Source organism: Naegleria gruberi (genome assembly GCF_000004985.1).
Source record: "Naegleria gruberi genomic scaffold NAEGRscaffold_4, whole genome shotgun sequence".
Classification (NCBI taxonomy): domain Eukaryota; phylum Heterolobosea; class Eutetramitea; order Acrasida; family Naegleriidae; genus Naegleria; species Naegleria gruberi.
The window spans coordinates 665,655-689,766 of record NW_003163323.1 but is presented as its reverse complement, the minus strand read 5'-3'; the positions used below and the strand labels follow the sequence as shown (position 1 = coordinate 689,766).

General features: G+C 34.7%; 10 protein-coding genes across 10 annotated transcripts in view; 7 read left to right on the top strand and 3 right to left on the bottom strand.

Moving 5' to 3' along the window:
- NAEGRDRAFT_78225 (uncharacterized protein) overlaps nt 1-805 on the top strand; it is a gene marked incomplete at both ends in the record, with an annotated part of 1,507 nt that extends 702 nt beyond the window's left edge. Inside the window, one exon of the mRNA XM_002682141.1 lies at nt 47-805. Within this exon, the coding sequence (XP_002682187.1) occupies nt 47-805 (759 nt within the window). The remainder of the gene's footprint in view (nt 1-46) is intronic.
- A 288-nt stretch (nt 806-1,093) lies between these two features.
- On the top strand, nt 1,094-3,097 carry NAEGRDRAFT_62828 (uncharacterized protein; the record flags this gene model as incomplete). The annotated part of the gene is made up of 1 exon (XM_002682140.1): nt 1,094-3,097. One exon carries the CDS (start codon nt 1,094-1,096, stop codon nt 3,095-3,097), a length of 2,004 nt encoding a protein of 667 aa, XP_002682186.1.
- Nucleotides 3,098-3,166: 69 nt separating this feature from the next.
- NAEGRDRAFT_62827 (uncharacterized protein) lies at nt 3,167-4,258 on the top strand (the record flags this gene model as incomplete). Its single annotated transcript, XM_002682139.1, has 1 exon — nt 3,167-4,258. One exon carries the CDS (start codon nt 3,167-3,169, stop codon nt 4,256-4,258), a length of 1,092 nt encoding a protein of 363 aa, XP_002682185.1.
- A 65-nt stretch (nt 4,259-4,323) lies between these two features.
- Nucleotides 4,324-6,550, bottom strand: NAEGRDRAFT_78224 (uncharacterized protein; the record flags this gene model as incomplete). The annotated part of the gene is made up of 1 exon (XM_002681975.1): nt 4,324-6,550. The coding sequence occupies one exon, from the start codon at nt 6,548-6,550 to the stop codon at nt 4,361-4,363; it is 2,190 nt and encodes a 729-aa protein (XP_002682021.1). The 3' UTR covers nt 4,324-4,360.
- A 1,490-nt stretch (nt 6,551-8,040) lies between these two features.
- NAEGRDRAFT_46042 (uncharacterized protein) lies at nt 8,041-13,290 on the top strand (the record flags this gene model as incomplete). Its single annotated transcript, XM_002682138.1, has 1 exon — nt 8,041-13,290. The coding sequence occupies one exon, from the start codon at nt 8,041-8,043 to the stop codon at nt 13,288-13,290; it is 5,250 nt and encodes a 1,749-aa protein (XP_002682184.1).
- A 522-nt stretch (nt 13,291-13,812) lies between these two features.
- NAEGRDRAFT_62824 (uncharacterized protein) lies at nt 13,813-14,776 on the top strand (the record flags this gene model as incomplete). Its single annotated transcript, XM_002682137.1, has 4 exons — nt 13,813-14,277; nt 14,376-14,378; nt 14,433-14,441; nt 14,483-14,776. 4 exons carry the CDS (start codon nt 13,813-13,815, stop codon nt 14,774-14,776), a joined length of 771 nt encoding a protein of 256 aa, XP_002682183.1.
- A 435-nt stretch (nt 14,777-15,211) lies between these two features.
- Nucleotides 15,212-16,114, bottom strand: NAEGRDRAFT_62823 (uncharacterized protein; the record flags this gene model as incomplete). Its single annotated transcript, XM_002681974.1, has 1 exon — nt 15,212-16,114. The coding sequence occupies one exon, from the start codon at nt 16,112-16,114 to the stop codon at nt 15,212-15,214; it is 903 nt and encodes a 300-aa protein (XP_002682020.1).
- A 96-nt stretch (nt 16,115-16,210) lies between these two features.
- NAEGRDRAFT_46039 (septin) lies at nt 16,211-18,769 on the bottom strand (the record flags this gene model as incomplete). The annotated part of the gene is made up of 1 exon (XM_002681973.1): nt 16,211-18,769. The coding sequence occupies one exon, from the start codon at nt 18,767-18,769 to the stop codon at nt 16,211-16,213; it is 2,559 nt and encodes an 852-aa protein (XP_002682019.1).
- Nucleotides 18,770-19,437: 668 nt separating this feature from the next.
- NAEGRDRAFT_62821 (uncharacterized protein) lies at nt 19,438-20,175 on the top strand (the record flags this gene model as incomplete). Its single annotated transcript, XM_002682136.1, has 1 exon — nt 19,438-20,175. One exon carries the CDS (start codon nt 19,438-19,440, stop codon nt 20,173-20,175), a length of 738 nt encoding a protein of 245 aa, XP_002682182.1.
- A 70-nt stretch (nt 20,176-20,245) lies between these two features.
- Nucleotides 20,246-24,035, top strand: NAEGRDRAFT_56860 (uncharacterized protein; the record flags this gene model as incomplete). The annotated part of the gene is made up of 2 exons (XM_002682135.1): nt 20,246-21,348; nt 22,930-24,035. The coding sequence occupies 2 exons, from the start codon at nt 20,246-20,248 to the stop codon at nt 24,023-24,025; spliced, it is 2,199 nt and encodes a 732-aa protein (XP_002682181.1). The 3' UTR covers nt 24,026-24,035.
- Nucleotides 24,036-24,112: the final 77 nt, after the last annotated feature.

Below are 24,112 nucleotides of genomic sequence, written 5' to 3'. Positions count from 1 at the left end.
CGTTTATGGACAACCTAATTTGGTGTTGAAACTGAATCCTATTCAGCAACGAAATGTTTTATTTTATATTGGGAATTGTTTGGTAAATGAATGGAATTCAATTGAAAGTGTGAAAGAAGATCATTTCTATCAAAATTATGGTTGCATTTCATTGATAGCTCAAGAGTTGAAATCTAATGATCCAGTTCAATCAGTGTGGCAATTCTCAAATTCAAATCAAGAAATGGTAGCCATTGTTCAATCAAATCTTACACAACAAGTCATCTCCAATAGAAATCCAGATTATTCATTCACAATTTCTCCACCCAGTGCTGTATATAATTTGTTTTATGCTAAAAAGATTAGTTTTAATTATACTAAACTTGAAATTGGACAAACATACTCAATTCAAAGTGATAATTCCGCACCATTCACAGCAACTTTCACCACTCAACCTCAAACATATTTTGAAATCAGAATTGAAAATACAGCAACAATTCAAGATGTTTATATTGGAAAGAAACCAATCACTTGGAATATTGAAAGAAATCAATTTTTCAATTATGACTATCATGTAAATTCAACTAATCTCTATCTCTTTTCAGGAGAAGCAACTCAATACTATGTAGTATTCTCAAAAGGTGGAAACTTTCAATTCAGTACTGCTCCAGTTGATTATTTATTTACATTGAAGCCAATTATTGCTGTTGGTGTATTATTTATTCTATCTTTGATTGCATTGTGTATTGTGGTGTGTATTTTACTAGTTTTCTTGAATAGGAAGAAAACCGAAACACACTTCCAAGAATTACATGAAAAATATTAAGAGATTCGAATATTTATTTGAAGAAGTGTGAATGGATGATTTCACACCATCATCCATGGCCATCCTCTACTATTGGTGTCAAGTTGCTTGTATAAACTCTTTCTTTATAATAAAACACTATTTAAATCCATCAATAAACAGTATTGCACATGGACAACCACAAGTTGATTGAAAAATCGAATCATACATGGTTTCAAGAAAGAAAGTTTCCTCATTCTCTTCTTGTTTCCAAATGCAACACACATGTCAACAATCAACTCTAATAAAAACTTCATAAAAAAAAAGTTCATGATTCATTCTCGTTCCTCAAGTGGTGCTAGTAGCAACACGACCTCATCTTCTCTTGTTGGCAGTACCGAATCCTCACCTAAAACTCCTAAATCATCACCGTCATCTTTAGTTTCGAATGGAGTTTATTATAAAATTCAACCTTGTTCGAAATGTTGGAAGAAAGCAGAAGAATATCAAGAATCAACTTGTTTTTGCAAGGAATGTGATTTGTATCTATGTAAATTCCATACAAAAACACATTTAAAGAAGTGCTCACATCATCACATCTTTCCTCATGATTCGGTTCAGAATAGTTTAGTTTCTCCCTTGAGTTTAAATACAATTTCGCCCTCTCAGCATCAACCCTCACCACTTTCTGCCCGAAAGAAACCTCCCAAATGTATTCTCCACTCAGTAGCTATCAATACTGTCTGCAAAACTTGCCAATCATTAATTTGTGCTGCTTGTTCTGTTGATTCGCATAAGGGACATGATATTTTCCTAATTGAGAATATAGAAGCTGAAGAAAAATTGAAAATGACACAAGAATTGAGTGAATTGGAAAATAGTGTGAATGAATGGGAGAGTATGCATGGTTTGGAACCAAACAAGACGAATGATCAATGTCAATTCTATTTAAACAAGATTTCTAAAATGAAATTGAGGATGAAACAGCAATCGAATGAATTTTATGAGAATGTACAAAGAGTAGTGAGGGAGAAACAAGAGAAATTGAACGAAAGCATTGAGAAGAAATGTTTGGAATACGAAATGATAGTCAGAGAAATTGCAACATTGAAGAAGGATGTGAAATTGTTGTATTTGGAGTTTGCTAGTTTATCAGACATGTCAGGATATGAATTATTGGAAAGGAAACACCGAAAATATTACAAAACGCTTCAAGAATTTGAGAAAATCAAGTTGTTGTTTCAGTTTACTGACATTTCAGATTTATATGAGAATCAACTCATGGATTTGAGTGAAATTGTCGAGGAAATTCGAACAGAGTTGGAGCATTTCTCTTCTGTTTCGAATATCATGAAGAGAAGAGTCATTCCTCGAACAATCGCTTATTCTCACTCTCTGGAACAACAAGAAAATGAAAAGAACAATCTCTCCAATCCATACGATGTCAAAATCTCTCACCTCTTAAATGTTCTCTTAGTGAGCGACTATTTCAATAGTAGAATAATGGTTTACGATTTGAAAACAAAGAAATTTAAAGGATCCATCAAGACCTTCTTCAGACCTCATTGTTTGTATATTATTGAGGAAGATATAAGAGGTGATGCAGTTTCCTCTCCAAAGAGTCCTTCCTCTGCATCATCTAGAACGAGCATCTTCATTGGATCCAACGATCGTTCAGTTTACAAGTTCAATTTGGAACAATTATTGAAAATTTCAATCATTGACAAACAATCTCAATTTTACGAATGGAAACAATCAAGTGGAATAATTTCCTATCCAAGTGGAATGACATTTTGTAAAAATTCCAAACTGCTATTTGTATGTGATTACAATAATAATTGCATTCACTTGTTGAATTCACAAACTGGTCAACCAATTCACAGACTCGATCAATCAACTTGTGGTATAAACTTTAGCTCTCCATGGGGAATAGACATGACACTGAATGGTGATTTAATAGTGAGTGAAACAGGTTCGAATAAGATTCAAATCTTTAAACTTTCCATCACACCAGAATCTCCACTTGCAACTGGAGTCAATTTCAAGAATAATTATCAAGCCGAGTTGAAATATTCATTTGGAAAGAGTGGTAGCTCAATTGGGGAATTCAATTTTGTGAGAGGACTGTTGTATGATAAGGTTTCTAGACAATTATTGATTTGTGATTCGTCCAATAAGAGAATCGAATTATTTGACGAAAGTGGCGGATATTTACATAGTTTCAAAAGTGAACATTTACAAGGACCTTATGGAATGTGTATGAATGAAGTGAATAATGAGCTTTACGTTGCTGATTATTCCAAGAAAAAAGTTCATATCTTTAATGTGACATAAATGGAAATATTACATTTCAAGATTTTTGTAAATTTGCTTTTTTATTCAGACAGAAAAATTGCAAAGAAAATGATTACACCAATTAATAGTAACGTTCCCAATACTACGATTGACTTGTTTAGTATTGAAAAGGATAAGTTTGGACCAAGTTTCTCATTAGATTCGAATAATGACAAGTTTTACCTCAAAACTAAAGGTGATACGGAAACAAGCAGTTTGATCAATCAAGAAAATGTAGAAAACTCAATTGATAAAATTGATCACACTTTGGACAAGCTTGAAGCACCACTTGAAGAAATTGATTCGAATCTAGAAGAAATGAAAGAGAAAATACGAAAGGTCATGGATTTAACATCCGAAACTTTACAACATTCATATCAACAGCCAACGACTTCGACTTTCGAACAAAATACTGAAGATGAATACGAATCTTCTTCTTCTTTTCAATATTTGAATGAAAGAGATTTGGTTGAAGATGCAACTCAGAGAATTAGGCAAACGAATCCTCATTCGAATAGTAGCAAACGAATCGTCTCGCCTCCACAGAGAAAGGATTCGAATGTGGAAAAGGTTCTGGAAAATAGTTTTCATTCTGAAAGAGTTTCTCCAAGAAGAAGAAAGAAGGAAGTTGTAGACGAAATCATTGACGAAGAAGTTGACGAATTAATCGAAAGTCCAGACGAAACCATTCCTGCTGCAAAGGACACCAGAAAATTCGTTACTAAGGAAGAAAACGAACCTAAAAAGTATTACAGAATTGCAACCATGTCCACAGGTTTCTTATTTCTCATCAATTCATTCTTGTTATATTTTGGAGGAGAAGGTAAACTAAATATGGATAATTTATACGGATATGGAGGTGGTAGCTCACATTTACAAAGAACAGCTGCCGTTCTCTTCCTAGTGATGGGAATAGTCAATTTGACTCCAAATATATTTGGAGGAGAGGATGGTTTCTCATTAGAAAGAGCAGCTGAATATTTTCCATTTGTGGTTGCTTTGCTAAATGTTGTGGTTTCGGCTCATTACATATTTGAGAATATTAGAGCGAGTGCTACGTTTAATTGGATTGCTTTTGCTGGATTGATTGTGTTTATTGTGTTGAATGTTAAATTGGCATCACTTTCGCATCCTGGAGCACTTGTAAGAAAGAAGAAATAGAATAACTATATATTGGACTTTCCACTCAATGCAAGCTCTCAATCTACATTCTAATAAATTGATTTCAATAAAAGTAATTTATTGCTCAAATTTCATTTCTCTCTACCATTGACGATCCAATCCAAAGAGTTTCTTTCCTAGTGGTGTCACTTCAAAATCTTTTGGCATTGATCTTTCAATTAATTGTCTTCTCATTTCCAAAAGTGATGGATTTCTAGGACTGGATTCTGATGATGGTACGAGATACTTTTCACATTTGAACATTCTCACATATTGAGCCATGTGGAATTTGTCTGAATCATTCTGATAGGTACAAGTTGGAATTCTGGAATCCCAAATAATAATTGCTCCAGCTGGTAAGGAGATTGGTTTGGCCATCTTGTACAAATCTAAATTGTGGAAACCTGGTGGAACTTTTACAAAATTGTCCAAATGATCAGATTTTCCAGCAAACTTTTTAAAAGTGGCCTTTGCATAGGAAAGGAATTGAGTGTGAAAACAAGGAACGAGCATTAATCCTCCATCTTGTTCCTTGCTATCAATCAAGTTGATCATTCCTTGCAATTTAACTTCAGATCCCATGTAGTCAACTCTTGGATTGACATAATTATAATTTACATTTGATTGTTGAGAGAGAGCTTTGAATAATCCATAATCTTCGTTCAGTAAAAACTTTCTTCCTGTCCAGGTTTTCAATTGGAGAAGAGATTTCTCATAGGGAGTGGATGATTGTTTCTTCTTTGCTTGTCCATTCGATTCTGGATTTGTTTTCGAGTCTCCAGGAGAATTGACACTGCTGCCATTCAAGAATTGTTGTCCTTCGCTTGGCATGGTAACACTACTACTCAGTGGACTCGATGAATTGAAATAACCCTCAGAATAAATGGAATAGTCCTGATCATAATATGAATGATCAGACGCAAAGCAATTGCCACAACTTCCCTGTGGAGATTGTGAAAATTTCTTAACATTATTCTTCAATGCTTGATATTCCTTATAGAGCTTCCATGGATTTAATCTCCAATGAAGCCAATTATCATTGGTCTTGTATTGAGGGAAATCCTTTCTTGTCTTGCCATCTTTCATGAGAACTTGTTTCGTTGGACGCATCACTCCATACGTTTCAAAACTGCACCACAATTTGTGATTGAAATTCCTTCTCGAATGCTCCTTTTTCGATTGGGAATACATTTGTTGTTGTGGATTACTAGGAGAGAGACCTCCATTCCAGGAACTACCAGATGCACAATTCAAAGAGGAAGGAGAATTTGGTGAAATGGAAGAAGGAGATTGAGGAGAAAACGAAAGTGAACTAATTCTCTGATGAGGTTGCAATAGACCACTACTCGTACTCGAATGTGTGGAAATTGGATTCTTACAGCCCATTAAAAAATTGAAAATCTTGTAAATGTTTTCATTCTGACGATTTTCCATGGCACATCTTCCAAGAGCTGGTTGATTACCAAGAATTCCAACTTGTGAAAACGATGGCCAACCACATTCTTCTTTCCAAGTTGTTGGATCATTTCTATTAGCAGGAATAAACGCAGATTGATGGAAAGATTTCAAAGATTCCATCACTTCCACAGTTGACTCATCTTTTCCTTCAATAATTGACCAAATTTCTTCAATTGTTTTATCAATTTGCTCCTGTGAAATAACATTTCTAATAATCACAAATCCATACTGTTCAAAAAATGATCTAATTACACTCAATTCATTCTCATTCTGTTCCAAAATTGATTCTAAACTAAAACTAAATGTATATTGACCATCTGGTGAAAGAGGTACTCCACCACTTTCTGTCAAATATTGATCATATTGTGAGGAGGAAATACTCCTAGCAGATGCCATAATCAATTCATTAGGTGGTGAATCATCATTCGAATTATTCATCACTATAGAATTTGATCTCTTATTAATTGACCAAGCAGGAGTAGAGGTAGGACTCGATGCTACTGCTTTTCTATTCGAATTGGGTATGTAATGATCATCGACAAGTTGATTTTTACGAACTGGTGAAGTTGCTTTAATTCTCTTGACGAGTTGAGTAATAAATTTTTTCTTTGATGGTGGTGAGAGAGTTTCAATGGATGGAGGAGAAGATGATGTTGTTGTTGGATTAGAATTTGATGGAGGAGAAGTGGAATATTGTACAAGGTTAGTTGGTGGTATTGAAAATTGTCGAATATTATTATTCGAAAGGTTAGTTGTGGGTATTGTAGTTGAATAATTTGATGTGGAAGGGATGACCATGTCATCGACACGAGCTCCTGATTGTTGCTGACCCATCTATTAAATTGTTCTCCTTTCCAACAAGAACAAATTTCGAATAAAATCCTGCAATGCTAAATAACAAGACGAAACGAATTGTTGAGAGACGTTTTTTTGTGTGATTCGTTAAGCAGACTATTTCCAAGATCACACTTCACGCCTCTTCCATTTCTTGCTATTGTTTCCACTATTAGAAAGGTACTCTCAGAAAGTTGACACTCCGTTACAAAAATTGTGAAAGTGATTGAAGGGCAAAATTACTAAAAAAAAATTTAAAAAAATTTAAAAAAATGGCTTGAGCAAGAAAATGGGAAATTTTCTGTGTTTTCCTATGCAACATAAAACAGCAGAGGCCTCGAAGATTTTGGAGAGTGAAATAATTATTGGAAAGGAAGATGTTATTGGCAGAGGATGGTTGTGTATTTTAATGATGTTGGGTACTTCTCTGGTAGGAAATTTAAAGGAAGCGATTGTCCGACCACCATGTTGTTGTTAGTAAAATTCTTCTTCTTTTCGGATGCTGTTGAAGGTTTGCAATATAAATTAATGTAGGAAGGCGATGATCTTCTCAAACCACTATTAGGAGATTCAAATCTACCACCTCAAGGTATTGATGATTGTTCGATGCTTGTATTGTCTAACGACATTTGTTTGGTCTTTAATACCTTCTTCAACTTGTTTTGAACAAGAAAAACACAAGCTTTGAAATCCACATGATCCCCATCATGCTTTGGAGTAAAATTAACAGAATAATAACAATAATAAATTATTCATCTTGCTCCGTATGATAAGAATCCACATCACCACGAATGTAAAATTCAATTAACAAAAAAATTCAAGAGATTTTTATCTTCATGTTTCATCATAGTGGTATTCCAAGAGGCCACAATCTAATCACGCATCCTTTAAGAGAAGAGATAGAATCACATGAGAGAATTTACACTATCAAAGTAGGAATGTAATATCTACTTATTCGCTCTCATCCAACATCATCTCACGGTGAGATTAAACAAAGGAACAGCTTATACAACGTATCAAAGAATTTTATTTGCCAAGCAACTTGTTCTCCCCAGCAAACATCATATTTAGATTTTTCTGTTACCTTTTCAATGATGTGTGTTTTAATAAGCGAAAATTAAAATCACGAGACATAGAAATGACTTTAAATTGGTGCTATCATGCCTCATTAACGCTCAAATTTAAGATACAACACACTCTAATATTTCGTCTGAAGTTTATTGTTGTTTGATGAGCGGAAGTGATTGTTATTCTACAACCTCTGATTCCTAGTGATGGTTCCAAGATGTGCCATACCACCAAGTACGTATGGAATAATTGAACCACTAATATTCAACTATAGGTCTTGGCTAGATAGAAAGAGATATTTACAAATACGAAACTGCATCCATTCTAATGTTGTACAACAATGAAGTTTAATGATGGCGATAATGAATATTGAGCTCTTACACTGCAGTCACTAATCAAAAAAAACTAAATCAAACAACATTATGAATAATCTCAACATTACAGACGATGCCATCAGTATGGGCAATCCCTCTCAATATGATACACGTGCAAGAAGATTTTCGGTGGGGAGTAATGCAGGCCCACCAAAGTTTGCAGGTTCTGGCTCTGAATCTGTTGTTTCAGTAACTGATTTGGACACTGAATTTAATAATATGACCTTCATGGCAAAAGTTGAAGAATCTCTGATAACTTTGTTGATGAGTTTGCACGACTCGACAGAATGTATCTCAAGGAAAGACAAAATCGTCATGTTGTGCGTGCACTTGTACATTATTTGGATAGGACTATTCATTGGAATACAACCAGACTATAACTATGGAGAATATGGTAAATGGATAGCTAGAGCACTCAATTATCCAATGACATTTGGATTGGAAAATGTTCCATATATACCAGCCTTAATTATTGCTTCGGTTTTCTTTGCGTTTCTTATTGTTTCGGTTATTACTTTGGCATTGGCCTATAGGTCAGTCTATACAATGAGCAAATATTGGCCAAAGATAAAGATTGCCACGCAGATAATTATTGCAACAACGTGTCTACTATCTATGCCAATTAGTTGGCTCTTGTTGGGTTTCCTCGATTGTAACTATGCATCATCGGTGATTGTTGCACCAGCTTTGACACCACATCAAGTTTTACAGAGATACCCAGATGTATATTGTTACGGAAGTGGTAATATTGCCATGATGGTTCTTGGAATTATGTCAGTGTTTGCAGTGCCACTTTCATTATTTGTTGGAACCCACACATTGATGGATGTACATGCTAAAAGTAAGACACCATTTGCTTCGTACGATTTGCACTTTTTATTCTTCAACTTTCTTGCTTCAACAAGTTTTTACATTTTTACATGCTTGGTTTCAGACGATTACATTGTCATTCAAGCAGTTTATTACTTTCTAACAAGATTTATTCTTGCTGCATCTTTTCTGTACTTTATTCCATTCTATACAAGATGGGAGAATTCAGTTTACTTTGGTTTTATGTGTGCTGCAGTTGGTTCTTCCTTGTGTGGAGTGGTATCTGTCTATGTAAACAAAGAGAATGAGTTTGGACTTGGTTTAGGATTGATGGGAATAACCTTCTTTGTAATGATTGTCTTCTTTGCAGTTGGAAGTATTTCATTAGAGATGTACACTCGAATGATTATGAAAGATATCAAGGCAGTATTTCTCGATCACTTGGAGAAGGGTCTTGATTCTCTAATTAAGAGTGACAATTTGGATTTTATTAATCCCAAGTATATTCTTGAGAGACAAGCGCTCAACATTTTACATGAAATTGAGGAAACAAAAAAGACTAGAAGATTGTTTCTCTTCTTGAAATTTTGTGTCAAGACTGCAAAGGAAGGTTTATCAATTGGTAATTTGACAGAAATTGAAATGGCCAAATGCTTTATCAAAGGAGTTGCTAGTCAGAAAACTTATCAGAATATTGACCTTTTAGTAATTGCTGCTGTGATTACAGGAAACTTTATTGAAGGTCAACAAAGTGCTGGATTGAAACTTTTGGAGAAGGCCACTAAAAACTTACCAAATCTGATTCAAAGATTTTCCATCAGTCTCAGAACAAAAGAGTTGGAGATATCTCTAGAAGATGGTAAAAAGCTATTAGAAGTCAAACATATCATTCAGAAAATTGAAAAGAAGCATGCTATTATCAGCTCTTTACACAAATCATTTTGGAAGGAAATGATGAGTGAATCAGTATCCGTAGACAAGATTGACTCATTGAACAGTCAAATCACATCACTCACAAAACAATGTACCCTTGTGCTAACCAATTTAATGTCAAATTATGGTAACAATAAGAATGTTTTAAGAACATATGCCAAGTTTTTGGAAGAAATTAAATTTGACAAAGAAAGAGCCAATGAAATGTATGACGAGGCAGCAACTATTGAGGATGAGGAAACTCGTAAAGTTTCCCACAAGAAACCAGTTGTCAAAGGAAATAAGGTCCTGCCATACATGCCAAATGTTGAATCGAAAAATAACAAGTTCAACTTTGATGAAAAGTCTGTTTCAGAGTCGTCTGAGTTTGATGGAGTAGAAAATCGTTCATCAATTATCAAGAAGGAGTTGCAAATAAGATCCGCCCTCAATAGAACAAAGGGATCAAACATTTTGATGTACTTCTTTGGCTTTATCTTTTGCTTTTCATTGAGTATTTTGACTGTTGCAATTGGTCTCGGTGTGAGTTTCTCTATTCAAATTGATAATAATGTGGCAGTTGCACATTATGTTTGCATTCCACAATTCTTCCCAAGATACATGTTAAAAGAGATTAGAATGATTCAAAACTTTAACAAGATGTTTCCATTGTACAGTAACGATATTGCTGCAACTATGGTCAATGGATCCAACAGTACAACAAGCTATTTTGCAGCACACAAGGCAAGAGTTAGAACATATGTAACAGTTCTTCAATCTCTCAAGAAATCAGCATCAAAATTCACAAAAGGAATGCTATCTGATTTTACCAGTTCTACTCATGATCTTTATTTACCAGTTGTTTACTATGATAACAACTTTACAAGTGCAGACTCTTTCAATCAAAAGAGAAATGCCTCCCTTTCAGAAATCAATGATATTATAATCAAAAACACCAATGAATATTTGGCAATGGACATGACATCATATTCAAACACAACAACTGCTTCTAACTTTATGTTTTTCTGGAAGAATAGAAAAGTTCAAACCGCTAGTTTTTCAAACATGTGTGAATTATTTTTACAAAGAAATAAGGAACAGTACACAATGTTGCAAGAGCAGTTTATTTACTTTTATGCTATTTCGATATCTGTTTATGGTATTATTGCAATTGTTTTTGTGGCATTCTCTACGTTTAAATTGAGACAAATTAAGTCAACAATCAAGTTCATGTCAAGATCAATCACAAAGGACTATATTGGAAAAATCTATCACCACTTGGAATCAAAGAGTGGTGAAGATATTGATGTGAAAGATCCTACATTATTTGAAAGACCTCAATTTTCAGTTTCCTTCTTGATTGTTGCGACTATTTTCTTGACAGTATGCTGCATGTCTATGCTTTTCTTGGATTTTCAATTAGACTCCCAAAAAGCAATACTTGCACTCGAGAATATTGAAAGTGGTGTTAAAATTATGACCACCTCTGTCTCTATAACATTTAGACTTTCGGAGATTTTTATTGCCAAGAGATATGCAGACATTTCCAGTATCAATGACCCCAGGCTGATAACATCTTCAGAAATTGACTCTTTCCATGATGAGAATAAGGCACTGACGGGATCACTTGCAAGTTATTGGAATAATTTACAATATGAATCTTCATTTACGTCATCAAGCACTGAAGTTACGGCTATTCTTGAAAGTACCAACTGTACTAATACCACCTATTACTCTTGTAGTAGTATTAATGATTTAATTGTTGATTTCTCTACGGCTAGTAATACATTTTCAGAGGATGTTTACTTTAGTAATTACAAGTTGATTGACCTTTACAAGACAATGCTTACTACAGATGACAAGTGCAATATTTTGTTGCAAAAATTCTTGAACTTGTTTACTTTCTATTCATCATCAATGTCAGTTCCAAATCTCATCATTACCATCCTATTTTCTGTTTTTGGATTTATTATTTTAGCAATTTTAGGATATTTGACATATGGTTTAATTCAAAATATTTGGGATCAATCCAACCAATTAAGAAGTTTACTCAACTACCTTCCAATTGAGGCTATGGAATCCAATGAAGAGTTGAAACAATTTGCTCTTTTCAATAATCTTCCAAGCAAATTAAGAATATCAAAGAAACAAACCAACGAAGAAGAAGGTAGTGGTGGAGACGGTAAGGTGAGAGCCATTTTGAATGCAGCAGTTGATGGAGCCATTTTGTGTAACTCACAAGGTGACATTGAACTTTTCAATCCAGTTGCTCAAAAGATGTTTGGCATGACTAATAGTGATGTTTTAGGAGAAAAGCTCACCAAGCTATTCGATCCTTCCGATAATAATAGACAACGTTTGGAAACCATTATTCAACAAATGGTCAATGCAACACAACCTTTTGGTGAAACTCTTGAATTGGAATGCTACAGAAAGAATGGAACCAAATTCCCTTCCAAAGTCAATTTGTTTGTTAGTATTTTCAACAAGAAGCCAGTTATTAGTTGTTTCATCAAGGATTTCACACCTGAGAAGAAGCAAAACATGTTACTAGCTGAAGAGAAGAAGAAATCTGAACAGTTATTGTTGAATATCATGCCAGAGAGTGTTGCTTCCAAATTGAAGGGAGGAGAGACATTCATTGCTGAAAAATTCAATGATGTAACTGTATTCTTCTCTGACATGGTTGGGTTTACAAGAATTAGTTCTGGAATGAATCCATCTGAACTTGTATTAATGTTGAATGCTATTGTGAATGGATTTGATTTGCTCACTGAAAAGTATAATTTGGAAAAGATTAAAACCATTGGAGATGCTTACTTTTGTGTTGGAGGTATTGATTTGAATGCTCAATCAGATCACCCTGAAAGGTCATTGAGATTCGCCATTGATACACTTCAGGTAATCAAGGAATACAATTGCAGCGAGAATACCAATGTAAACATTCGTGTCGGCCTACATACAGGACCAGTTGTTGCTGGTGTGATTGGAATCAAAAAGTTTGCCTACGACTTGTGGGGAGATACCATCAATACTGCCTCAAGAATGGAATCAACAGGAGAACCAGGTCGTATCCAAATTTCTAGAACTACCTATGAAAGAGTTCACGATTTGGGAATGGAATTTGAGGAACGGAAAATTGATGTGAAAGGAAAAGGACTTTGCCAGACCTACTTACTCAAGAAGAAACATCACGTTGATCCACTTGAAATTTTCCCTCATCAAGAGGAAGGTGCAGATTCTAATGCTCATGTCAGTTTTGGAGGGTCTGTAATTCATAATGTAGATCATGAAAATCCAGTAGAAGTTGAAGTTTTCAAACATTTACAACAACTAACACAAGTACAATCAGCCACAAGTCAACCAGAATCAAACTCCAAGTTCGCATCATTTAGATCTACCAGAATGAGAGCTGAAAATATGCACAATGCATCTCTTCGTAATAGTTTGAACCTGATGGGCAGTACTAGGGCATTCTTCATGGATAGAAAGGAAGAAACATATCCACCAGTTGATGACCAACAAGCTATAGAACAACAAGAAACTGAAGAAAACGAAGATAAAATAAGACTTTGAAAAATAAACTGAAAGCATGTAATGAATCCACACCATAATTGTTACAAGATTTACATATTCAAACAGACCACTTTTCACCAATCAACAATTTCAATACAATGCAAAAAATTACCACAAACAGATTCTTATTGTTAAAGAAACAAATAATTGAACGAGTGAACAGACTTTAAAAATACACTCCATACAATCTAATTCCATGTTTCCAACCATGAAATTCAAACAATAACATCCTCAACAAATTTTATATTCCAATCCAAACAATTGAACGACGGCTGTGGTGGATCTCTATTTGCAAATAAGGCGCCAAAATGCTATTATTAAAAAGGACTTGCAAACAACATTAAGAAAAAAAACAACAACCATCTTCTTGCTTTGAACCTCAGCGCTTATTTTTCATCATCATTGAGGCGAACAACAACGAATACAAAAATTAACTGAAAAAAAATTTAAGGCTTGTTAAGGAAGGAACAATAGAGGATGAATCAAGGAGGACAACAACCGGCTAGAGCGGCTACGAGACAAATGGCAACTACTAATGGAAGAGTTTCATCTACTACGAGTGGTGGAGCTGGCTTGAGAGTAAGAAACCAACCGAATCAACAAACTCTGGAGAATGACCAAGAAGCTATTAATATTCATCAGATGAATGCCTTAAGAGATGCAGGGATTGTTCAAACAAATGCAAACGGCCAAACACAACCTATGGAAGACGTTAATTTGGAATATTTAATTTTCAAGACTGTTTATTGGATAGAGAAGGGTGATGTGCTCAAGATTGAATCTATCTTTAATTTTCTTTCAAAACAGCAACAACATCAACATGAAGGTCCAAGCAGCAAGTCGAAGATTCTTCCACTCTCAGAATTGGTCAATACCTATGATAAGTGTTTCAATAGAACTCCTTTATATTCTGCTTGTGCAAAGGGAATGTTACCACTTGTGAAAGTTCTTGTTCAACAAGGATCTAGACTAGATGAAGTCAATGGAGTAAGTTTAATCCTATCACTAATTTTAAAACCAACACTATTTTATACAATGACTATTAATAATTGTGGATTTTTCATGGTTACTTTTCATGGTTACAGCCAGTAAGTAATAATGAAATACCTTATTAATATCAATTTTAATACCACCGAAACCAGTCAAAGCAAGTAAGTATCAAATTGTTATCTATAAGTTAACTTGTGTGAAGACATCTGTTTGGATTGCAGCAAATTTTGGATTCTTTTCAGTAGTGAAATATTTATTGAAGAAGGGATGTGATAAGAACAAGTCTTGTTCTCTGGAGAAGAGTCCAGAGTTAATTGCCAAAGATCGAGGTTTCTATGAGCTTGCAGAATATATTAAGAACTTTGATTATCCTCTTTATCAACTTGTAAAAGGACGCAAAGTGTTATTCAAAAAGAACCTTAGTCAAATGAGTGAAAAGAAACAGTTGTGTGACATTAATATTAAATGTCATAATGTTGGACTGGATGATTATTAAGTGTCATCTTTGAAATAAATTGTACAATACACAAATTTCTTCAAAATAAGGCAAAAGATTTCAGAACGGGAATTTATAAATCTGGCAAAGAATCAATACTCTCCTGCTGGTGATCACCATAAATCAACTCATCATCCAAAATCTCAAAAAACGAGAATGAACTGAATACAAGTTGCAATAACAACAGGATGAAATGAAGCATGGTGTTTTTTTTCTATTATTCTGCAGCAGAGTTTTGTGCGAGGGATTTGTTTTAGGTTAAAACTTATTGGACATATTGGATAAATGCCAAAATTTTCAATTATCCTTCACTTTTAGAACCTCACCACACAATTGTTTTAAATTTTGAATGGCCCGACTAAATGTAAATTCAATTAGCCAAGAAACATGTCAATAAAGGCAATTTACAGTAAAAATTAAAACTTTACAATATTATTATACAATAGTGAAAGGACCCTCTTCCAATCCACAATATGAAGAATCATAGACAAATCCTACAAATTCATCATCTTGTGGGAAATCCTTATGCTTTTCACCAGAGAAAATCATCCAACCTAACTCATATTCTGTATCTGCATCTGAAAGATGAGCACCACAAAAAGTTCCAGTAGATGATTTAAATTGTACACAATCTCCATTCTCAGGATGTTTACCAGAAGCAACCAATTTCATATATGATTGGTATTCAGGAGCATCCAACAAAATCAATCTACCAGCAAAGAGTTGACCAATTTCATCCAAAAATTCATTATCGTCACATGAGAAGTCATCTTCCTCATCACTTGAATCACTCTTCTTCTTACTCTTCTTTGGTGGAGTAATAAATTGCTTGACCTCCCTCGAAACTTCATCTTGATCTCCACTGTGATAACTCCAATCATAACGATTCACATAGACAATATTGTGATCATCGTGTGTCTGTCCATTCGAAATACCAATCTTTGCACATCGATCCAACAATTCCTGTCCACTCAAATCTTCATGATGAACAACAAATCCAAAACCACTCTCCGATTCAAATCTCTCCACAATCCAATTTCCCTTCCTAGCAGCCAATCTATATCTAAAAGTGCTCTGCAAAATGGTTCCTCCTCCAAATCCTGAAGTGATCGGACCATTCGAAGTATCATGACTCGTAGCCGAAGAGCCTTTGATCATGTGTTGAAGTTGACCCCACAATAATTCACCACTTTTACATTCAAAAGCTGGTGCGCACGGAAAGGATTTAATCTTTGGCTTGGTGAGTGGTTTTACAGCAGGAGCAGTTGTCTTCTGTGAAGTGCTTGGTGATGACGAAGAATTTGATTCTGTGGATTTTTTGCTGGCGGCTTTTGGCATTTTTTTTGATTTTGATTTTCTAAATTTTGGTGGAAAGTTTTGGGCGCGCTAATTTTTTGTAAACTATAAATTTATTATTTGTGTTACTTGAATTTTTTATTCATCAGAGTTGACTAATGATTTCTTTTTAGATTCAATTAAATTGTGAGCTTCTGAATCCCATTCATCATCTTCGTCTTCACTTTCTTCTTCATCACTTTCGTCTGCCATGTGAATTCGTTTTTGGTCGAGGGCTTTTTTGAGCATGTTAGTGATGGCATTTCCTGAGGATTGAGGTTTGCTGATTTGTTCTGTAGTGACTTTCTTTAAACTAGCTCCCTTTCTGATACTTTCTAACAAGTCACCTCTTCCAGAGAGTTCTGGTAAATCAATGTGAATTTCAATTTTTGGAGTAGAGACAGGAAGAATGGCAGTTGGAGGTGGAGGTGGAAGAGAGCTACCACCTGGAGGTGGAGGAATAGAACCTGATGATGAAGAAGATGGAGGAGGTGGTGGAACTGAAACATTATTCGAAATGATTGCAGAATTTTGAGCTAGGAGTTTCTTTCGGTGTTCCTCAGCTTCCTTTTCGGCTTCCTTTTGGAATTTTTCTTGGAGCTTTCGTTTCTCTTCTTCCAATTGTTGCATTAAGAGTTGACGTTGTTCGTCTTCGAGACGTTCGAGTTCTTGTTTCATTCTTTGCTTTCTTTCTTGTTCTTCTTGTTTCATCTTCTTTTCCAATTCTTCAATTCGTTTCATTTCTTCTTGTTTAATTTGTTGACTTAATTGTTTGATCTTTTCTTCTTCTTCCTGCATGAGACGAGCAGTGACTGACTTTCTTCTCAATTGTGAAACTTCTTGATGTTGAGGTGTTTGCTTTTTAGCATTTTCAATCTCTTTCAAGTTGGCTTTAATCTTTTCCAATCGTTGCTGTTCTTCTTCTTCCATTTTACGAGCGAGCTCTTTGAGTTTTCTTTCTTCCTCTTCCTGGAGTTTCTTTTGAATACGTTGCAACATTTCCTTTTCTTCCTTTTCAATCTTGGCTTGAAGTTCTTGTTTCTTTTTCAATTCCTCTTCCTTGAATTTCTTTTCAATGTCCTTTCTGGCAAGAGCTTCTTCTTTTCTCATTTCCTCTTCGAGTTGTCTCAAACGATCTTCTTTTTCAGCACGAACTTGACTATCGATTTCCTTAATCTTAGTCTTGGCATCTCTGTCCAAATCAGAGAGCATTTTCTCCTTTCTTCTGGCTTCTTCATTTCTCAATTGTTTAAGTTGTTCTTCTCTCTTTTGGTCTGATAAACTGGCTAGTTCCTTTTCAAGTTTTTCCAATTTGGCACGTTCTTCCTTTTGTAATGTTTCTTCCAATTGTTTCTTCTTGGCTTGCTCCTCTTGGAGAATATTTTGTTTCATTTCTGCTAATTTCTTCTTTTCCTCTTCCTTAATTTTCTCGTTCATCATGGTCTTTCTCTTTTCCAATTCAGTTCTGGTCTTTTCCAATTCACGATCATGTTCGGAAGCATCATTCTCTGGAATGTAAATACTCACAACTTTGGTATTTGCAACACGAACTGAATTTGCAGGTTTTGGAACTGGTGGCAATTTCTTTGGCTTTGATTTCTTAGAACTTGTTAAGCTACTACCACTAGAGCTGGAGCTACTGGTTGGAGTAGATGGACTATCATTTCCAACAGCAGCCCAAGTAGTCTTGACCAAATTGGTCATCTTGGACATTCCACTTTTCAATTTATCAGTTGCCTGATTCAAAACTTGTTTAGCACTCGAACCAGATGCTTCTCCATCCTTCTTTTCACTCTTTTCACTTACAGGAACATCAAAACTCACTCCATCCCTCTTCTTTGTTGAACTATTCGAAAGTTCTCCACCAGTAATCGTTTGAGATCGAGCATTTTTCTTAAACAATGCAGTTGGATCATTAGTTGAGGCATGACCAACGTGTGTCAATCCTTTAGGACCAGATATTTTAATTTCACTCTTTGGAACATCTTTAGTAATTGAACTAAAGTAATCATTGTCCACAAGTGCAGAAATTGGTGTGCTTGGAGTACTTGGAGTGTTTGATGTTTTTTTGATGGCTGACGTACTTGGTGTTGATGGCAGTTTAGGAGAAGTTGATGATGCTGATGATGAAGAGGATGATGGTGGAGGAGGTGCTTTACGTGTGCTACCACTAGGACTGTTAATACTGCTGCTGGTGGTTGAAGTACTTTTCAAGGTTGGACTTGATTGACTGTTGGTTGATAGTTTGTTGAGTGAATTGACAGAAGTGGTGGAAACTGTGCTGGTTTTTGGTGGCGCAGTGGGAGTTGTGGTGGTTTGTTTGAAAGGAGGTGGAGTTGGTGTGGTCTTGGTTGCTGAAGCACTATTCGAATTATTATTCGATTTCAATGATGGTGAACTATTAGTCTTGTTTAGAAAGGATGATGATGAAGTGGATGATGAATTTGTCGTTTTGGTATTATTATTATTGGTTGTTTTAGTATTATTATTATTTGATGATTTTGCTTTGCCGAAACTAGACGAATTATTGGATGTTGAAATTGATGATGGTTTCTTTTGTACAGTAGTTGTAGCTCCACCATTCAAAATGTGCTGGTCTTTGGCTGCGCTGGCATCCAGCTTTTCAAACAGAGCCTTGTTCTTATTGACGGATGTCATGTGAAAGTGTCAGATGTTTGATTATTTTTTTTTGATTAGTTTTAACACAAATCGGTTAGTCAACCTTGATATTTGCCTTTTCATCGGGCTCATATCCAAGTGGTGACCAAGATTTTTTCTCTTCTCATCATTAGAAACATTAGAAACAAACTCCTATACGAATCCTCTCTCAATTTCATTGAATGATTTACAACCGGAAAACTTGCTCTTGATTGTGGAAGAATGAAGTCCCAAAGGTGTTCCTGTAGAGTGAAATTAAAACAATATATTGTCTATTGTTTCCTATCAAGAATATTGAAAATATTGAACAAGAAAAGAAAAGTTTGGGTAGATCTGTTGTAATTGACTGAGTATAAGGAAGTTAGGGCACTTGAGTTACACATGAGCATTCACATAACCATTCAACATTAACACTTCTTGAGTTTGGGCTTGTTGGCTTTGATATCAGTGGATTGATCTTAAAATTGGCATGGTGGCACATCATGTTATCTTAACTCTCGATAATAAGAAGCTTGATCGTTTTCCAAATCTTTTAAAAAACAACAACAGGTAACATGCCGTAATATCTTTAACTAGTTACACGAACTAGCTTTATCTTGGAAGTTGGTTGGAAATAGTATTAAGCTCAATGGAAATTCGCGATTTTAAAATCAAAAAGAAAAAAATCAATGTTAGATAAATTGGAGCAGATTAAGGAATTGGCAAGGAAGGATCCTATTCGGTTCATTCTCTTAATGACTCTAATTGTTTCCATTGTGGTATTTACTTATATATTGACAGAGTTTTTCCGACAATATGGATTGGAAAATACGGAAACCATTCGTTCGTGTGAGATGATTTTATCCTCATTGAATGAGCACAGATGTACTGCTTATGATTGTGAGATTGCAAAGAGAGAATTCAATTTTGTTACTCCAATTCATCTGAAATCATTGTATTATCAAAATTCAGAGACAATTATTACACCGGTCTATTCGAGAGAAGAATCTGATAGGCGTACGATTCCAAAGAGTGCAGAGACGTGCTCTATTGGAGGATCTTGTTATTCACCAGCTTGGCTAGTATCAATGGTCAACACTCCGAGTGATGGAGTTCTCTATTCAGGCGTTGTTACCACAAGTTTTTCATTGGCCAATGAAGTATTGGCAAGTATGCAACCCCTTACGAAATATTATTGTTTCCTTAATAATTTCAATGATTTAACAATGGTTCCACCAAATGTCACTTACATTCCAAGGAAGGTTTTTATTGTCATGATGCTTAATGGTGGTTTCATTGTGATGAGTTTCATCGCATTGAAAGTATTGGGACTTGTCCGTAGAGTGATCAACAAGATGAAGAAGAATAAGAATGGAAATCAAGAATTAGAAGATGATGAGATCAAGCCAATTAATGAAAGTGAATAAACCAAATAATTATCCCAGTGAATTTAAATGATGATGATGGTAGATTTGTTCATCTCGGAATTTATAAAAAATGTCTCAACATGATGTAAAGAGAGGTTCATCAGCTTCTGATCATCACAAGAGGAGGGAAAAGAATACAAATAATAATAACAAGAAGAATGCTGATAAATCATCCCTGATTGAAATTTTGCAGAGTTTCGGAATTATTGTCAAGACAAGGATTACTTTTCATGATCGGAAGAAGAGAGAAAATTTAGATCAACAACTTTTGGAGCAATTTATGAATAGTAGAAATTATGCTCCAGTGGTGAGTGATGGATCGAATGATCATGAGGGTTTGATGGAGCAATCTATACAGGAGGGAAAAGTCATGCCAAATGGTCATGATCATGTTGTAAATATTAAGAGATCAAAGATAATTATTCGATTCAAATGTGGTTTTGATCATACAAAGAGTTTTGATTTGGAAAAGAATGATTGCAATTCGTTAGACGAAGTCAAGAACAATTTTAATATGGGGAATGAACGAATGAAGAAAGAGACTTTCTATTCAATCATTGGTGCTGAACGGAAGAATACAAATGTTATGCACATTGAATTTGATTTGAAATTTGATTCCATTTTGGAGATTGTCAAATATTTGAATATTTCAGATTGCAAGAATGTCAATTTAATGTTAGAAAATGAAATACTTTCAAGATTGGTTGACATTCTTGATGTGGATCAAGAAAAGAAACAAGTTTACATCAAACTCAAAACTTTTGACACAGCAAGTTCTACAACCAACTTGGTACATTATTTTTTAATGGGAAAACTCGACGGAACTGAGACATGTTTCATGCTGGATGTGACTTACATAAATTGCTATACAAGAAACTTGACCACAATTGACCAAATTTACCAATACTACACTCCTGGATTTCTCAAAAGTCGTATTTACAGCAAGAATAATTCGAACACTTTTCAAGATTGCAAAGATGTTGGAATCTACCGAGTATTAATTGGATGTTTCTTCTATGGAATGACAACTTCTTCTGGAGGGGTTCATATGAAGAGTTCAAGAGTCCATCCCTTTGATATTATTTATTCCAAGTTTAAACCAAAAATATTGGAATGCCCTTATCAAGGAGGAGGTTATGGATTGATTGTGCAAAATATTGCTGAATTTCATAGGTATCATGGAGCATATTCAAGAGATAGCTATGGAGGAATTATTGATACAGGTTTTTACAAATTTGAATTGAAATCTTTGTGTAAATTATATAATAGCCGTCCTTTGAGTTTTACGAGAGAATTCTATCATTTTTCATTATAAAAAGAATAAGGATATTACTACAAATTTTAATTTTGCACTATTGGATGATAGGAAATCAAAGATAAACTAGATTTAAAGAAATTAACAGCTTGTCCCACAAATTCCTTTAGGGCGTTCCATAATTGATCGATCAGATCAACAACATTCACGAAAAGTTTCTTCAACAATCCAAATAATGGTCCCATCACAAACTTAGTTATCAAATTCACCAGGTTGGTTGTCTTGTTGTTGACATCAGACAGCAACTCAAAAACTGCCTTAATAAGAGGTTCAACGCCACCTCCAACTACATGCTGTGTATAATCCATCTTGTGACACTTTCCTTGGAATACATTAACTCCAACATCCATAAGAAACATGGTCACCAGTCCAGAAAAGGACAAGAATTGACTTGTACCTTTAAATAAGGCAAAAGATGTTGCACATTCCAATATTTCAGAAATTCCTTGCAAATGGAAAATTTTGTCAAACAGACAATGAATCTCCTTAACGAATGCTGTTAGTGGAATGGTAAAGAGTGCAATTGCTGATGCACCTGGATAGGTGAATTCCAATATTCTAGTTTCTCCTGGGATATTTCTAGAAACCCATAAAGTTTGAAGTGGATCTAGAATTGAAATGATATTCTTAGCTTTGTAAATTACATTGTCGAAAGCAGTTTTAAATTGATCATTGGCATATGGAATTGAGCTAAATGTCAAAACAGACACTTGACAGTTCTTGGAATTTGAAGCAATATGATAGCCCAAATAAGAAGCAATTCCTGCACCTCTACTATGCCCACAACAAATCACCTTCTTATTATTGAAAATATTTGGCGATTCTCTATCAAATTTCTGTGAAATTTTCAATGCATTCTCGTAAATGAAATCAGGAATAGAATTTTGATTAGAAGTTGTTGGAAATTCAGTGAAATTTGACACCCAGTCATAGATTGATTGACTTCCTTTACAAGTAACCACTACTGATCCTATTGAATCATATATATCTGCTACTGCCAATACTGAATTATTGTTATCATGAAATATCAAGCTGCCAGATTTCAACGGAAGTTCTGACAATTCTGGCAACAAAGTTGAGCTATAGATTGAGTTTGTTCTTTTGCATAGCCACTTTAAAATCTCTTTATTTTCAATATCAATGTTGGTGAGTGTCATTTCTATTTTTTTTCGAATTAATTATTTAAAATGTAAAACGTGATTGATATTTGACACTTTGAACAAAATGATTATCACGTTTAAGATTTTTTGGGTTATTAATCAAAACGTGATCGTGAAGCACAACTAATCATTCTCTAATGCAACTGTCAAGCTTCAAATCTTCAAAAAAATGTCAAGTTGGTTAACAGGATGGTTCACATCCTCAGTCGAATCAGTAGAATCACTAACACCATTAGAATCGGTCCATTCATTAGAATCTCTCATTCCTGTCGTGACTAGCCAACCATTCGAAGAATTGCAAGTCATTGACATTGACAATTTTCCAACAAAGAAATGGCTTGCACAAGTTGTTTCGCAACAAGACGTAAAACCTCTCATTGCAGATTCGACCGTTTCGTGTAACTTTGAGAATAGAATTTCTCTTGGACAATTTATTCAATTTGATGGCAAGCAATTGATCGTTTTGGTTTGCAAGTCATTTAATGAAGAGAAGGAGGATTTGGAAACTATTAGCCAAGTTTCGAATATGATTTATGAAAAGTTTGCGCCTTCAGTTAAAACAACCAATTACAACATTATTGTAACTGGCTATAAAGCTGGAGGAAGCGTTGCCTGTGAAGTTGCTTACAAGATGAAGAAACAGTATCCTGACAAGGACATTTCTATCTTGACACTGAACTGTCAACCGTATGCCACAGTTGACCAACGTTCAGATATGAAAACTCTTTTCAAAAAGGCAAAGAATTTGATTAATTTCAAACAATTGGCATTACTATGTAGTGGAGATAAGGTAGTCCCAATTTCAAGTCCATTTGATTTTCAAGACGAAACCATTTCTCAATTTTTAGGAAAGATTTGGGAACTTGTTTCAGAAGTTTACCTTTTAAAAACTTTCAGCTATGAAAAATTGCTGGCCATTACTTCAGTTCTAGTTCCTGCTTTGGCCATGAAGAAAATCAAATTAGATCTCAAATCTTTGTTTATCACAGCTGTAGCAGGATTGGCCTATTTCACAATTACTCAAATTATTTCACTATTTAAGGAAAAGGATTCATTCAACTATAATTTTAATGGATATTTGCAATCATTTGTCAAATATTTAATTGAATCCACCAAAGTGGGTGCAGCCACAGTTTCATTTACTTGGAAATTTATTTGGAATATTCTGACAGGTGTCTTCCAAGTTCTTGTCCAACCTCTTGCTGATATTATTTCTGAATTCTATGAGAAACTGAAGAAATTGATATTTATCAATGTTTCAAATCCAGTCCCAGTTGTGGAAAAGGTGGTCGACAATGATGTCGATTATTCATTTCTTCAAGATTTGTTTCAAGACACAAAAGTTGCATTTGACAATACTTCTTTCAATAAATAATGAAATATATTGTACATGCTTCTTCAGAAGAAAATCAAAATGGAAATAACAAGTAAAGCAGTTCAAAAATTTATTTTACCCAACAAG